Source organism: Magallana gigas, chromosome 4 (genome assembly GCF_963853765.1).
Source record: "Magallana gigas chromosome 4, xbMagGiga1.1, whole genome shotgun sequence".
Classification (NCBI taxonomy): Eukaryota; Metazoa; Mollusca; class Bivalvia; order Ostreida; family Ostreidae; genus Magallana; species Magallana gigas.
The window spans coordinates 38,177,437-38,195,154 of NC_088856.1; the positions used below are offsets into that span (position 1 = coordinate 38,177,437).

General features: G+C 34.7%; 2 protein-coding genes across 2 annotated transcripts; one reads left to right on the forward strand and one right to left on the reverse strand.

Annotated features, from left to right (window-relative positions):
• The first annotated feature begins 4,715 nt into the window (after positions 1-4,715).
• On the forward strand, positions 4,716-9,025 carry LOC105345566 (uncharacterized). Its single transcript, XM_066082365.1, has 10 exons — positions 4,716-5,316; positions 5,914-6,046; positions 6,148-6,218; positions 6,355-6,927; positions 7,330-7,500; positions 7,660-7,846; positions 7,941-8,183; positions 8,284-8,455; positions 8,601-8,749; positions 8,828-9,025. The coding sequence occupies exons 1-10, from the start codon at positions 4,987-4,989 to the stop codon at positions 9,001-9,003; spliced, it is 2,205 nt and encodes a 734-aa protein (XP_065938437.1). The 5' UTR covers positions 4,716-4,986; the 3' UTR covers positions 9,004-9,025.
• LOC136274763 (uncharacterized) lies at positions 8,772-10,467 on the reverse strand. Its single transcript, XM_066082366.1, has 3 exons — positions 10,027-10,467; positions 9,690-9,911; positions 8,772-9,263 (listed from the first exon to the last, which is right to left on the reverse strand). The coding sequence occupies exons 1-3, from the start codon at positions 10,200-10,202 to the stop codon at positions 9,101-9,103; spliced, it is 561 nt and encodes a 186-aa protein (XP_065938438.1). The 5' UTR covers positions 10,203-10,467; the 3' UTR covers positions 8,772-9,100.
• Positions 10,468-17,718: the final 7,251 nt, after the last annotated feature.

Genomic DNA, 17,718 nt, shown 5'->3' on the forward strand with positions numbered 1-17,718 from the left:
GTTCATCATTAGGCTAGGAATTACCCACATGGGTCAAACACTACATATGAATAAGATAAAATACTTTATTATTTTCAGTTCTAGAAAGTCAGGGTGTCTCCACACAAATTTAGAGCATGTAAGAATAATTGGTTTAGGGATGGGGATCTCAAAAGTTATCAAAATATATCATCATTTCCTATTTCAGAGGGGGTGGGGGGGGGGGGGTTAAGGACAACACCTGGGGTCATGTACTTTACACCATTTGATGCATCATAATGACATTAGAAACAAGAATATATATATATATATATATATATATATATATATATATATATATATATATATATATATATATATATATATATATATATATATATATATATATATACAGTCAAAACTGCCGAAGCGGTCACCCCTATTAAGCAGTCACCTTTCGTATGCGGTCATTTTATTTCCTCCCAATGAAAAATCCTATATAATTGCCCTCTAAAGAGCGGTCACCTGTCTAACGCGGTCAGCGGTCATCGTATTTTGATCCGTAACTGTACAGTTGACATGCATTAGGCGGCCATTTTGAACTGTCACATGATTTACGGGGATTTTTTTAAACATGGCTTCCGAATGTCGGTAATAAATGTAAACAATAATTATACGCCTGAGGCGAGAGAAACCAATTTAATCGATGTATTTATAATACATAACTGGCAGATCAGATACGAATGGGAATCAAGTGAATTGTTCAAACATGTATTAACAATGTTTATTTTATAAACATAAATGAAATATGTGTCAAAAATGTCCACTGCGAGGCAAGAGAAAATTTCTCGATTATGATTTTGAGTTCAGATGCGGCCGGTTAAAAAATAAATTGTTGATTTGTATTAACAGTGTTTGTTTTCTAAATATACGGTACTCATGAAAATAGTGTTGTTATTGTGAAAATGTCAGCGACAAGGGTTTACCACGCATTGACTTTTTTCAATAATTCAAAAAATATAAATAATTGCATGCACAATGCATTGTTATGAAGTTGTACTTACATGTATTTATAAATATACCGGTAATAGATGCTATAAAAAAAAAACACCAAATCAATTACTTTATCTATCATTTTGATACATTATGCTAAATATCAAGTATATAATTAAAATAAAATCCAATGATTGTTTTAATAAGGTATAAAATGTTGGCAAATCATAAGTCTCTATTGAAAGGTCACCTCTGTTAAGAGGTCACTTTGGGTGCCTCCCGCAGGTGACTGCTTAATACAAGTTTGACTGTATATATGGTTTAGTGGTGGGGATCTCAACAGTTTTCAAGATATTTGGTATTTTCCTGTTCCATGGGGTCAGAACAATCCCATAGGGTCATGGCCTACATTATATTTGATGCATCATAATACATTAAGAAAAAAAAGACCCCTTCCTTCCTATTATAATTTTAACTCATATAAACATGATAAGTCTACACTTACTTATTATATAATACACAAATTTAATACAAAATGTAAGTCTGACAAATGAAACTAGATGCTGTCATTAGACAGTAATACCCGCACCATGTGTTTGCCCCTAAATAACACTGTTTTGTACCAGTTTAATTAAAAATGAAGGCTACATGCAAACTCCGGTAATACATTTAAAAATTATAATTTTCATAACTGAAGGATGAGATCCCTGCCCATATGATAATACACATCGTGACATGAGCAGCACTTTATGTGCAATTTGGGGTTGAACTGTTTGCAGTGAATTTTCAGTTAATCAATAATCTTAACATTTTATGTCATAGGAAGTATAATGGTCTATATATATAATTATTACAAACAAAATTAAAAATTAAATTATGCCCCCTCCCCGTGGCGGTTGCCGGTTTTAGATTTGCTTCTGTGTGCCTACATGAACATCATCGTGTGCACAGATTTAGAGAAGGGGTGGGAGTGAGGGGTCCAGACCCCCCCCCCCTCCCCATGAAAATTCGTAAATTACCAAAAATACACCTTGGACCCCAATGCTCTTACAGACATGTAAACGCTCTAACCCATTGCGCTTCAATGTTAGGTAACATTATTTGGGGGGTAAACATTTAATCAATATTCAACATACTTTATTGTTTATCTCAATAGGAAGTATACATGTACATCACAATATGCAGGTGTCCTGTACCACCTTAAAGCTGTTATTTACCTAATAAAATAGTGCAAGTGGATTTGAAGAATAGTTCATAAAAATACATGCATGTTACAAATGACTAATCTTTGTCTGAAGTTACGTACACAACACGGGTTTGCATGTCTCATTAGCGGGTACTAGTTTTACCCAGCTCTTCGATTAGATGGGTTCACGTGTATATATACATGGGTGTTGCTAAAACGCGGAACGGAAAACGGAACGGAAGGAAAACGGAAAATCTTATCTAATGTTATTTACCTCATAGATTTGTTAAGTATGCTAAAACGATATACTTTATGTACCTTTTTAATTTTTTTTTAAAGATTAGCAATATTAGATTATTTATTCAAGAATATTTATTTCCTCAAAATTAACAGTACATGCATTGACCACTATATTCTGTCCCAAAATATCCTCGATTCACTTTTTGCTGTATATTTATATATACCTCAGGGTTCAAGCGATTCTCTTTTAGAAGCATTAAACATTCTCATTATTCTTTCTTTAAAACGTCCTCTCTAGCTTATCAGCTGGTATAAATACACGGCTAAAAATAAAGAAGTCTACGGGGTTTTGCATTTTAACAGACCCGGATGATAGTGTTGAAAAATTGTGCAAGGTCTTCTGAGTGACTTCCAAATGGAGAAAAGATGTCAACATTTTCCATTATAAATCGTCCAAATGTGCTGCATGAATATTTTGGAATCGACAGACAATAGTCCCAATATATAATCGGAAAATCAAACCAGGCAACGTCTAGAGCTCTCTTTTCGGATCATATGTATATAGCTGCTGGAATAAACAACTGCATGCTTTGTAATGCAAACGTAAACAAAACTGCATTGCTAAAAATACTAGTTTCACAAATTACTAGTTTCACAAATTACCGGGTATTTTAATGTTTACTGTATTTTAATTTTTTAATGTCGCCAGTCCTACAGTTTTTTTCTTCCATCTCAATGATACTGTATCGTCTGTATGATAAAAGATCGTCTAGAACACCGAAAATTCAATTTTGATGTAAGTATATACATGTACATCATATTTGAAAATAATATAAAAATACTCAAAACACGCATAAAACGCTTTCACTAACTGCGTACGTTACGCTAATATGCCAGCAATACCATATAATAGAAATAAGTAAAAAGTTATAGCTAATTTGCTCGTTTAATCATGTTAGTGTTTCACAATTCGTATACATTTGATTTTTCCGTTTCGTACTCAACTAAAGCCGAATGAATACAATGCTATAATTGATAGACATTCATATGAATATTAATAAGATAGCAACATGTTGATAATCATTCATTAGATATAAATAAAAGATACAAAGTAAATCGTTTCTGGCCAGTCTATACCCTTTTTAAGCGATAAACGTGATGATATTTTCCATTCCGTTCCGTTTTCCGTTCCGCGTTTTAGCAACACCCATACATACATGTCTGTGTTTTCCGTATGCAGAAAAGGATTACGGTAGTTAAGATCAGCTAAAGGAATTCATTATTGTGTTTTAATTGGATTATCATTATGATGTTGACCAATTTAGGTAAGCATAATACATGTAGTAGCAGTGCAGTAGCACAATATAATAAGATGCCAGCATGGGATTCCTGCCAGCATACATACACATGTACACGGGCCCTGGAAGTTATTGTAAATATATTGCATGTGCATGTATTTATACATGCACATGCAATATATTTACAATAACTTCCAGGGCCCGTGCACATGTATATAAGTTCTACTTTCACTTTCTAAATGTAATCTCCCTTTGACAGCATACTGTATCATCATCTTTTAATATTTAAATAAGCTTATCATCGTTACCTATCCTGTCGCATTTGTAAAGTTTCTGTCATTTTAGTTGCAAAAGTTATTTTTTTCATTTGTCAGACTGCATGCACTGTTGAGTTGACCCCATATTGACCCTGTATAAACAATTTCTTATTAAATTTGTGTATTACATATGTAAGTAAGTGTAGACACTTATATTTTTTATATGAGTAATAATAGGAAGGAAGGAGTATTTCTTTCTTAATGTATTATAATGCATCAAATACAATGTAGGTCATGACCTTATGGGACTGTTCTGACCCCACGAAACAGGAAAATACAAAATATCTTCTAAAGTCATTATGATGCATCAACTGGTGTAAAGTACATTAATGACCCCCAGGTGTTGTCTTTAAACCCCCCCCCCCCATCTCCCCCGCCTTTATGAAATAGGAAATGATATGATACACTGTATATTTTGTTAACTTCTGAGATCTGAGATCCTCATCCCGAAACCGTTTAATTTATTTTTGCTCTTTGTGTCATTGCGCGTAAAATTGTATTGTAAGATTATGCCCCCTTGGAGACACCCTGACATTTTAGAACTAGAAATAATAATGTATTTTATCTTATTCATATGTTATACAGTAAATTGATCCATGTGGGTAATTCCTAGCCTAATGATGTCACTGCTTTGTTTAGGAGACTTTACAATTGCCCCAAATAGGTGAATACACATGGCAGTGATGCATATAACATTTTGTTTATAAATCTTAAAAATTGAATTAAAGGTCATATGAAACGATTTTTAATGAAAATTTGTTTTATGCGGAAATGTGTCAATAAAGGTATAATAAACAAGAAATTAATTATTCAATAAAAAAATAAAGAAAGATTAAAGCGTTGCAGGTGATCAAAGGTACTCGATCCCAAAAATGATTTCCGATATACGCGGCTTATCTCCCTTTGTGTGTGACGTCAAAAAGACCCACTGAGTGTAAACAAGTATTGTGCGTGACGATAGTATATAGCAAAATTTTGCTGCATTTCTTTGAAAATGCCTCAATGTGCTGCATTTAACTGCAACATTCGGTCACAGAAGGGTGTGGCAATGTATCTTTTCCCAAAAGATCCAAAATTTAGAAGAATTTGGGTACATAATCTTCGACGAGATGGGTTTGTAGCTACGAAGACTTCAAGGTTATGTGCGAGACATTTCACCGATGACCAGTTTTCAATACACCCATCTGTGGCAAAAAAATGTGGATACAAAATAATTGACCTGAAGCCAGACGCTGTGCCAACGATCTTTGACTTCCCAAAGACTGAAACCAAGACGAAGATGCGAAGAAAATCCACGGCTTCCTTCAAGCGAAATGCTTTGGAAGTATGTACAGTACATGTAATGCGGAAATATAGGCTTAGTAACAGATAAATTAAAACACTGTATAGAATTTTGCACTTCATTACACACGAATTTTGAAGACATGTATCTACTGAAAATGGTTATATCACATAATCATTAAGACCACCGAACATTAACTGGCAAAATTCGAAATATACACCTGTTACGGCAAAACATTTTAAATGGGTGTGGACAAATTGACGCGGACGTCTGAGAAAACATTAGATTGAAGCTTATTACGTATACAGCAAGTTAGAAACGCTGAGATGGATTCAAAATGCACTTCCTATAACTACAGTTTCAATCCAATGTTTTCTCAGACGTCCGCGTCAATTTCCATAGACATAGCAGTGAAATAAAAATTTAATCAATGCACATTCCGTAACAAGAATTTTTTTTACTAAACATACAAAATACAAACAAACGATAAAAAAATCCCACATATATCCCCCCCCCCAAAAAAAAAAAATGATATATATATATATATTTCTGCATATTCATAGAATTTGGTTTTATTGAAAATTGATGAAAAATTTAATAAAACGTGAACATCAAACATTATAATTTTGTGAATTTCAGATTTGTAATGCAATAGACAAATCGCCTACACAATTTCCAAAACCAAGTGCTATGGGGAAATCACAGACTTCTGTCATGGGTGCTAGTCTTGCAGATCCATGCCTGTCAAACGAACACGATTTCGGCATGAGAGGTACAATGGAAAGGGGAACTGTTGCATCAAATATGTGTGTTTTTCGTGTAAACTACATATTTTTGTCGCCGAATTTTCTATTTTTATAAATTTTCTGATAGAGTCTTCGACAACACTGAACTGCGATTCAAATGTCACCCAAACGTTCCATGCATTCACCCAAACTTCTAACGTAAGTTTTTTTTAAATTAAATATTCATTTCTTATAAATATTTTGATTAAAAACAAATGTACTATCAACTAAACTGAAGCAGTCATGAATAGGACCAACTCTATTTCTATTATTTAATTTGAATATCGATATGCAGGAGAGCCAAAACATCAGTATTCAGGCATCTCCCCAAACAAGAGAAATTGGAATACAAGTAGATATATATGGCAGTGAGAGGGACACAGTAGAAACAGAAGAAGAGCCGGATGACAATTTGGTGGAATCTGATTCCGAAATGGACGACTCGGACATAGAGTGGAGCCTGCCTAATGAGGAAGATGATGAAGAGATGAAGCCAAAGAATGTAAGCAGTATATGTGGTGACACCAAATTCATTGTTTATAAAAGCAGCCTGGAGCAGCTCCTTCCCTCCCAATGCTTGCTCTGTGGAACCCCCAAGCAGGACACTGACTTTGAATGGCGTGCGTTGGGCACTGTTGTGCACATCCAGTCAACATGCAACAGATGCGATTGCCTATGGGAATGGGCCAGTCAGCCATTTACAGGAATGATGCCATGGGGTAATTTGGTTTTTGCTGCCGCAATCCTGTTTAGTGGCGCAAGTCCACTCAAAGCCATAAACACATTAAAGTTTGCTGGAATTCAGTGTTTCAGTAACAGGACATATTTTTCCCTGCAGCAACTCTACCTAGTCCCAGCTGTTGAAATGGTGAGTTGAAATGTTTTTTAAAAAATAGGACAGAAAAAAAAAATTCTTATTTTTACGAGTACTTAATTCCGCGAGTCCGTTGTTTTGTATTAAATCGCAAGACTATAAAATCGCAATAACCAATGTTGGTTATAATTTCCTATAGTTCAAAACTATCAGAAAAATAAAATTAAGCGAGACTTTAAAATCTGCGAGGGTTGCTTCTTACGATTTTACGCGGAAATTGATTTCTCGCGTTTAATTAGGAATCTACAGTATATGCATCAAAATTGTTTCATTGAAATTAATGAAAATGCATTTAAGAATATAACAGGAAATTTCTATTAAACATATGAAATGTCGAATATCGAAGAAATTCAATCCATCATAGTTTCATGGTTTAATTATGCATTTTATTCACAGGTATGGCAGAAAAATCAGCAGGAAATGTTCGATTCTCTTAGAGAAAGAGGGCTTCCGGTAAAGTTAGGGGGTGACGCAAGATGCTGTTCACCGGGCCATACAGCGAAGTTTGGGTCGTACTCCCTCATGAACCTGGACTCATCAAAAGTTCTAGATGTTCATCTGGTCCAGGTATTTTCTTTGTCGTTAAAAGCAGCTATCATGTTTTATATAAAACATTAACAAGTAATAATGTATGATTAATTAAACAGTTTTACTGCATTATGTAGTATTTGTTAGATTTGTACTTCTGTAGTTAAATAATTAAAATTGTTGATTGTATTTACTCAGAGCAATGAAGTACACAGTTCTTATCATATGGAACTGGAGGGGTTGAAGAGAAGTTTGGCACGACTGGAGGAGGAAGACATCGACATCTCACATCTTGTGACTGATCGACACAGTCAAGTGAAATGCTATATGAAAAGAGATCAGCCGCATATTGTCCACCTGTTTGATGTTTGGCATGTTGCGAAAGGTATTACAGTCGTAAATTTATTTTCATTTAATGTCGTATTATATATAAATATGTATTTCATTCTGTAACATTTTTAATTTTTTTTATTTCTAAGGTGTGTACAGGAAGCTACACGCAATATCAAAAAAACGCTTATGCGATGTAGTTGGTGAATGGTCTCACTCCATCAGCAACCATTTATACTGGTGTGCTGCATCCAGCAACGGTAATGGTGATCTGATATCACAGAAATGGCTTTCCATTCTTAACCACGTCGTAGATGTTCACGAGGGACATGGCGACCTTTATCCCAGATGTTTACATGGACCTCTAGATGATAGGGATTGGATAAAGCAAGGTACCTCTCAGAATATAACTAAGGTTGCATATTGCAACCGCTATGATCTATATTGGCACATACGGTGTAACGTTTACTATGTTTGTTTAATTTTAAATAGGTTCCAAAGCATATGTGGAATTGGAGGCCGTTGTTAAGGGGAAACTATTAGTTAACGACATTCAAAAACTCTCCCATATTGGCCAGACATCCAGCCTGGAATCCTTCCATAAAGTAGTTTGCGCTTTTGCACCTAAAGCTGTGCATTTCTTCTTCAAACAGATGCAGGCTAGGTAAATATACAATAAAATATAACGATAAAATAGAAATAGCTATATTTCTCAGATACAAATTTAAAAAAAAAAATATATCCCAATTATTTATTCGTGAATGTGCATTTTTAACATCCGATTTAATATTTTAAAAAAAATGTTTCAGATTATTCCTTGCAGCTATGCATTTTAACGAAAATAGCTCAAGACAGCAGAGCATGACAAAGGATGGGAATAAGCAATACGCCGTTTCATATCCCAAAGGAAGAGGTGGAGAAGGTGTAGCCAAAGAAGTGAAAGTTGATCAAACCTTCAGTAAGTTTTAACAAAAAGTAAATAATTTTCAAATATTTATTTTTTCACAATTTAACGCAATCCTTCTGCATATTTTAGATTACATTGCTGATCTTATGGACGCTGTGGTGGAATTGCGGGAGCTAAACGACAGCTACACTAAAGCAAGGGATGCCATTGACCGCCATGTGCAAGTCCCTCCCCCAATTGCACAGAGCACCCCGAAACCACCGAAGGACGTTACAATTCAGAGACACACAACACGTTTTAATTAAAACTTAAGGCTAAAGCAATTTATTTTCATATCTTGTTATTTTTATAATGTACAACATTCTTAATAATAATTTTGAATGAGTCGCCGAATATTATACGTTAGCGAGGTTCCCCGGGATACCGAAATCCGCAATATTGTTGGCTTGGAAATTTCTGTCTTATAGCTGTCACTACACAAGCTGGCAGTATGCGTCGGTTGTGTCTTCCTAAGCGCCGCCAAATAAATCTTGCAAACCGACGATATGCTAAATGTCGATACAGCCTAAAAACAAAGTCATAAACTATGTTATGAAACAAACCATTTTTTTTCAATTGCATGGAGCATTGTTTTTGAAGGAGAAACAGACTTACAACAACATCATGACACTGAGAAAAAGAAAACAAACAGAAAACAAGTTAATATAATTCCTATATGTTTTTTTCGTAGGGCAAATGGATTTTAATAAACTTCAATTAAATATTTTATACAGATCCCCCAAAAGTGGATGACCAGCTCGCTTGATAATTGAAATTTTAATGTAGCCCCCCCCCCCCCGGGCCCCTCCCTTTCATCGTTGCTACAATGTGTGCAGGTTGTAAAATATGCTTTTGTGAATTTTGTAATTTCGTTACTAACACTGGCTTATTTCACGGTACCAGTTTTTTTATATTCTTGGATCAGTTTACTTTAGTATGTTGTAAATCTTACTCATGGATTGGCTCATCGTTTCCCAGGGGTCCATTGTTTTGGATATATTCATAGTAGGAGACATCTAGGACGTAGTGATTCAGGCAATTCACTGCAAAGCTAGGATGCTGGATAATACAGTCACATGCTATTTCTTCCATGCGACTGCATACTTCAGCGATGTCGTGACAGCATTTACATTCTCTAGCTGTGTCCATAATCACACAGTTGCCACATTTACACCTATAATATACATTGATTAATTACTGATTATTATTAATGATTTATGTTTATTTGTATTGGAAAGTGCAAACATAAGAACAGTAGGTCTTGATATTTTATTTGCGTTATACTTAACCAGTTAGTATCTGTGGGCAAAGGAAATTGACCCATAGGCTGTCCAAGATCATCTTCTTCATCTTCCGATGAAGAACCAAAGTCATCCGTGTGTTGGGCGTTATTTTTGACTGGTTCGAACTGATACGGCTGTACCACGAAATCGGGTAGATCGTCAGCAAATAAAGATTCTTCCATGTCAATGGTATTGAGCAGATTTTGATCAATAAAATAGCGTAAAATCACTCTATTTTCATAACATTGTTTACATCAGTGGGTCTTTGTGACGTCATAATCAAGAACGATAAGCGAGTAACAATTTTTTTAATTGAACAAGTTTACACCATTATTACATACTAAAGCGACTTAAAAAAAAAATTTCTTTACGTATTTTAGTTTAAATGTGAATCAATCTTTATGTTTTTGAAGTAAAATACCACTGTTAAAAATCGTTTCATATGACCTTTAAGCAATTTCCAAAATGTTAATGTGAATCACGAGAGAAAAGCAATCAAGAAATGATTTAAAATTTGCTACTGTACACATGTAAGAATGTATTAAGAAGACTGAATCTTTATAAGCAGGTTAGATGGGGAGGGGGATGAATGTGGAGTATAAACATTTATAATTTGAATCATTTATTGTTATTAATTAATTTTAACTTGTCAATGAATACTACTTATTGATCCCAAGGTAGAAATATGACCTCTGATCGTATCTCAATAGATCATTTGTCAATTATGCAAGGTGTAATGTAATTTTTTTTAAGAATAACATTTTTTACCAGTTTATAAAAGTTTTTAGACACCCAAATTATATTTTGATTTTAATAGATTATTCGACAAGGAAGGGAGGGGGGGGGGGGGGGGGGAGAGAACAGTTTATATTTGAGTTTGTTTGGGAGTGGGGGTTCCAAGTCATATATTTGACAATTTTTTTTATTGTAATTTAAAATAAGACTAAGCCATACTACAGTCATGAACATGAATAGTATAGAACAAAACACAAACTAATACATGTACATGTATATATACATAGGAAGTATTACAAAACAGATGATTGATCTATATCTGGGTTCTTAAATTGAATCATATATCATGTACATATTATATTATTGTTTCTTTGTTCAAGGCATTTAAGATGGTATGTAGGTCATGATCCCAAGTGCTCTTCCTGAAATTATCAAATATCATAAAAACCATTGAGATCCCCAACTTAATCCAAAGAATATTATTCCTCCTTAGGTCATGCAGGCGCATCAGATCATTATGGCATGTAAGTCATGACCCTAAGGGGTCATCCTGACCCCCTTGGAATCAGAAATTGTCAATTATCTTTAAATTATTGATGTTTGATGATCCTATCTCTATTTAATCTTTATTAATTATTAAGTCTCCTGAATGAAGTTTGGAGACTTATTGTTTTTGTACGGTTCTTAATACATGTATATATTCTTCATCTTCTTTTTCTTCTTTCCCGCTCTGAACTTTTTTCTCAGAGATGGCTGAACATAATTGTACAAAACTCTAGGATATGATAGGCCTGCAAATCTAGTTGTGCACCCTGGTTTGATTTTTCTCATTTTGGGTTAGACAACCACTTTTCGGGGGAGGGGGGGGGGAGGGGGGTGTCAAAAGGGTGTGGGGTCTAACATTGAACCTTGTAGGAAGAATCATAGACTCTATTGTAAATGGTAACTTGAAAACGGACAAAGATAATAATATAGGGTTTTCATAATCATATATTGGCTGTTACTGGCAATATATAGGGTTTATTAGATCTGACCCCTGGGGTCATCCCCACCCCCCAGGAATTTGAAATTACCATATATCTCAGAAACTGTTATAATCATGACCCCTAAACCATATATATTCATGTTTCTGATGTCAAGGGGCATCAAATGTTATGTAGGTCATGGGCCCTGTGGGTGGTCCTGACGCCCTCAAACAGCAAGTCCCTTAATATCTTCAAAACAGTTGAGATCCCCACCCTTAAACCATATATATTCTTGTTCCTTGTGTCAAGGGGCATCAAACGGTATGTAGGTCATGGGCCCCGGGGGTGGTCATGACCCCCCTTGAACAGGAAGTGCACGAATATCTCGAAAACGGTTGAGATCCCCACCCCTTAACCATATATATTCTTGATCCTTAAAGGGCATCAAAAGGTATGTACCGGTAAGTAATGGGCCTCAGGGTTAAATTTAATTTTTCAAAACCGTAATGCACATCTATGGAACAGTTCCTTTCATATCCCAAGATATGATGTGTCTATCCATTAAATCATAAAAGGAGTTCTAGGATCTATGTTTTTTTTAAGTGATAAACGTCAATTTTCTGCTACATTTTGACTCCCTGGATGAAATTTAAATTTTGAAAACCTTACTGCACATCTATAGAACAGTCCCTATCATATCCCAAGATATGATTGTCTATCCATTAAATCATTAGAGGAGCTCTTGGATCAATGTTTGTTTTTTTAGTGATAAACGTCAGTTTTCTGCTACTATTTGACTCCCAGGATGAAATTTAAATTTTTGAAACCTTATTGCACATCTATAAGACAGCCCCTATTATATCCCAAGAGATGACGTAGCTACTCCAAAAGTTGTAAGAGGAGTTCTGGGAACCATATTTTTTTGGCCAAAAAACGTCATTTTTTGTTGCCCACTGATCCCCTTACTTAAAAAAAAAATTCTGGAACCTGATCATGCCCCAATATGACACCCCCAATCATATTTTAGAAGATCATTTGGCTACTGCTTAAAAAAAATGACGTTTTTTAAACCAGTTTTTTTGTAAAAAAAAACGTCATTTTTTAGCCATTAAATGACCCCCAGGACAAAATTGAAAATTCCGAAACCTTATTGCGCATCTATAGGATACCCTAAAACATATTCCAAAAGATGATTTGTCTTCTTTTGAAAATGTAGGAGGAGTTCGAGGAAGAAGGTTTTTTGTGAAAAAACGTCATTTTTTACTAATTATTTGACCCCCAGGACTAACAGAGAATTTTTGAAACCTTTTTACAAAACAACATGATACCCCAAATCAAACTCCAAGAGTTCAGTTTGCTGGTTTATAAGATGTAAGAGCAGTTTGAGAAAGTAAAACGTGACAGACGGACGGACGGACGGACGGACGGACGGACGGACGGACGGAACAGGGTAACAACAATATACCCGAACTTTCTTTAGAAAGTGCGGGTATAAAAATAACTTTTGCAATTAAAATGACAGAAACTGTACAAATGCGATAGGATAGGTAATTATGATAAGCTTATTTAAATATTAAAAGATGATGATACAGTATGCTAGTGTGATAGGATTATATTTATCATGATCACATGAAAAGCACATGTTCGTCTATAGCTTTAAGCAAAACGTAACGATAAATATGATTGGTTGTACTCGTTTAATTTACATTCGGAAAGTGTCGGTGTCATTCATAATAATTTGGGAAAATGCTGGTTTGAGTTATAAATACATATAGTCGTTCTGATTGGTTAAGAGAAACACACCCCCAGAGCGCGGTGTATACAAAGTCAGGATTTGCCTTAGTCCGGCAGTTGACGTGGAATCTTCTCTAAGGTTCGAGTCAACTCACTTCCCCGGGTAGATGGGTGGGCCCCAGTCTCCATTTCCCGTAAATGTCCATTGTGCAGCATGCTAGGCGTTTAGTCCGTGCTAAGTCAGGGTTGGCATTAGGTTTGGGTTACTTGGATTTTTATTAATATTAAGGCAGGCTTACATTTGTTATAACTTGGTGAGGATGGTAAAGGGAAGGTTAGTGTATATTTTTGTATATATATAATGTTTTTGTACCCTGTTTCATGCACCATAATAAATCTATAAAAACTCATAACAAGTGTTTTCATTTAGCTGGAACTTGGAGTATAGTTAGAGTGACTTTGAGACTGACTATACTTTGGTGACTAAAGACGTTAGAAATTATCATGGGATTATTGAGATAAATAAAAGTAATTATCACTATACGAATTTATTGTTGCCGTGACGTTATTATAACCACTATACGATTACATTGGTGCCGTGACTTAACGTAGCTCGCGGGTTTGCTGACGTCACAATAGGAATCGACGTAAAGAGTTGACCGTCATAGTAAACTCATAATTTTATTTTAAAATGACAAATGAGATATTTAGAAGTATAAAAGAAAATATTTTAAAAAGCTTATATGCGGTTTATGACTGTTTATACAAAGATTTATGATATCAAGTGCTGAAAATTTAAAGATGTCACATACATTTTCACATTTTGTTCTATTAATTAAGATAAAGAATGAGTGCGCGTTAGAACTCTTCCATTTAAAGTCATGTTTTAAAATAGAATGTATGCATTAACTTCGCTTTTTTTTAACAATTATAACTTCCGTAATCTGTACTACCGATTAAATTCTTAAATTTCTTTTGGCTTGAGATACCTGTTTTATTCGATTACTTACTTATAATGTCAGTAGTTGCCTGGCATTTTATTTTTGCATTGATTGACTCAGAGTTTCATAAAAACAAAAATAGCAATTTTCTGTATCTTTACAGCCTTACATTAATTGCATTTTTAAATAACATTCACAATAATGCCTAATAAGCATTAACATGTTCTAAAATGTGTTAAACAGCTGGTCTTGTCAATAAATGCATTTCAATTTTGGTGTTCTAAGAAGTAAGGAAATGATGACGTCAGGCTGACGTCGTAATAAAAATATAAGGTTTTGAGAAATCTTTTAAATCTTTAAAGTTTTTTTGCCAAAATATTGGCCGAGAACACATACTGATATTTTTTTATGAATTGATTCATAATTATCTCCTCTGTTTTTGTGTAGAGTATGATTAATTTCGTCTGAATCGTTTAAAAGTTTGGAGCATAGTTTTGTAATGCGTTTCTCGGTTAAAATGTGCATTTTACTATATATTTCATTGAAATAGCGTTGCTTGATTTTATTAATGACACTGTATTTGAAACACGATAACATTATTACCGCGCAGACGAATCTTAAATAAATTTCAGAAATAAAACTATGAAACCTATGGATCATGTGGACAAATTTTCAAGGTAGGTTTTCTCACAAGCAGGTAAACCCGCGAGCTACCTTAACTCTGGAACCGACAGGCTAGTTCCTGCCAGAGAACGATATTAGAACCTGGGTGAAGTACTTCATTAGATTTGCTTAGATTTGGTGTTTTTGCTCTTTTATAAGATTTTTTTCTGACACGCTTACATATGGCCCTATAAGTACGTCTACAAAGAAAACATGTACGCGTGACCTTAGATAATGTAAAGTGTACATATGAGTTTTTCAATGAAAGTTAATTGGGGAGTGTATTCATTACACTGACAACTTTTGACTGTGGTGTTATTGAAAGTCCTAGCTTTTACTTTTCTTAAAGCTTACGTAAGATAGGTTTCATAGAATTTTATTTTGTGCTATCGATGTTTAATGAGAGTGAAATATGTGATCTACATACATAGTGTATTTAGGCTTGGAAGTTCTTAAATAAAGTTTGTTTGCTCTAGATACATGGTCATAGGGTAAGACGGGAGAGGAGACTGGTGGCATTTCCCCATTATATTCAAGATTTTTGCCATCCTTGTAACAACAGCCATATTAAAATCGTTTGATTTGAGAGACAAGTAAAACATCAAATAAATTACTCCCTGTAATTTAAAAGAAGTAAACATAAATAAATTCATTAGTAGGCCCCCTTATTGTTAATTATTTTTATTGCATATTATCACTTTAAGGAAGGAAACGCTTACTGTCCCCGTCTAGTAACTGCTGTGCGGTTCGTATGGTTCAGAAAAGGAATTCATGGTCTCGTTAATTTGTAAATATGCAGTACTTTGGCATTTAAAATTTCTTGGAATTTTTTGTAGTACGAGTTATTTTTCATTAATGCCGATCTTTTCATCGGTTAGTGAAGGCATTGATTACTTTTAAAATTTTGATTTTCTTTGAAATATTTTCGATTAAGGTGTTTAAACATTGCAAAACTATTGGAATTTGTCAGGTTTATTGAGAGCATTTTTAAGCGTACGGACAAGACAGTATTCATTACTGTTGCTATTTGATTTTCGGTGATATAAGGTTGATAAATTTCAAGTTAAATACAGGTTCGTATCAATTCGGGAATTGATATTGGTCGAAGTACAATATAAGTGGAGAAATTAGGGCCCCAGTGAGTAAAAATATTGTACAGCTTGTCGTGGGATAAGTTTTATATAGAGAACGGTCTGTATCCGGCCCAGGTATACATTGTATCTTCGATTGCTGATCACTGTTCACTGCTGTGGCTGTGTGATGGTATTGTGGTCAGGTGGACTATGGAGGAAGTTATTGAAAAATGCTTCAAACAAACGTAATGTAGTGTATGCTTATGCTGCAGGAGGCCGTAGAGAAGCAGGGCCATGATACGAGTGCATATGTATACTCTGTTGACTGCATAAGTAATCTGCATTTTGCTAACTGATTATTAGATATATGTCTCTTTGTATACTTTATAATATACTAATATATTGATTATATGTTCTATATTTTTTTATTACCAGATTCTATTTTATATCGGTACGGATGTTCTAGATGTTGTCGCATATTATATATCCTAAACCTTGATTGCGTGCAGATTGCCTGGATGTCCGGAAATCAGGAGATTCTCTTCGCTTATCAAGTGTTGACGGTAACAGAAGAAACTTCATGTGTAGAAAACTGATACCACGGAAAAAAGACCAGTGCCTGAATTGTTTCAAAGACTCGTGAATTGGAAGTTCAACCGTCAAGGAGTTCGATAACGACGTACTGTAGAGATTGACTTATACGGATTGCGAAAGATAGTGCTGTCCTCAGTTTCAACAGTGATGAAATATCTATGTGTTGTAATATAATAAATGTACCAAATACTTGTGAAAAGTGAATACCGTCGTAGTTTACATATGTGATTTTGAAAATGACGTACGTCGTTATTTTGTGAACTTCCGGAACGATGAATTTGATTTTTCAGAGATTTCAGTGACTTTGAAGTTAAAAAAAAATTTTCTTCGGACACTGTGACACTAATGATTTATGTCTTTGTGTTTATATTAACAATTTTATAACAATACCTCAATATCTTATTCAAGATATTTCGGTTTTGGGGTGGGGGGAGTGTGATAGGATTATATTTATCATGATCACATGAAAAGCACATGTTCGTCTATAGCTTTAAGCAAAACGTAACGATAAATATGATTGGTTGTACTTGTACTCGTTTAATTTACATTCGGAAAGTGTCGGTGTCATTCATAATAATTTGGGAAAATGCTGGTTTGAGTTATAAATACATATAGTCGTTCTGATTGGTTAAGAGAAACACACCCCCAGGATTTGCCTTAGTCCGGCAGTTGACGTGGAATCTTCTCTAAGGTTCGAGTCAACTCACTTCCCCGGGTAGATGGGTGGGCCCCAGTCCACCTGATACGAACAGAGTTACAGCTCTGAACCGACAAAAAAGTTAACGGGGTTACAGCTCTCAATGCTGTCTGTGGTATTACCATTATACCATATACTATTGGGGTTAGCGTTCAGAACAGTAACACCAGGTTTGCGGAAAACCTCGGTCTTAGTAAACTAAATATATCGTTCTACTTTTATTCGTATAAATATTGTTTTTGTTACACTATTAATAAACATAATTTACTGTACAGAAATCAATAAGGCCATATATC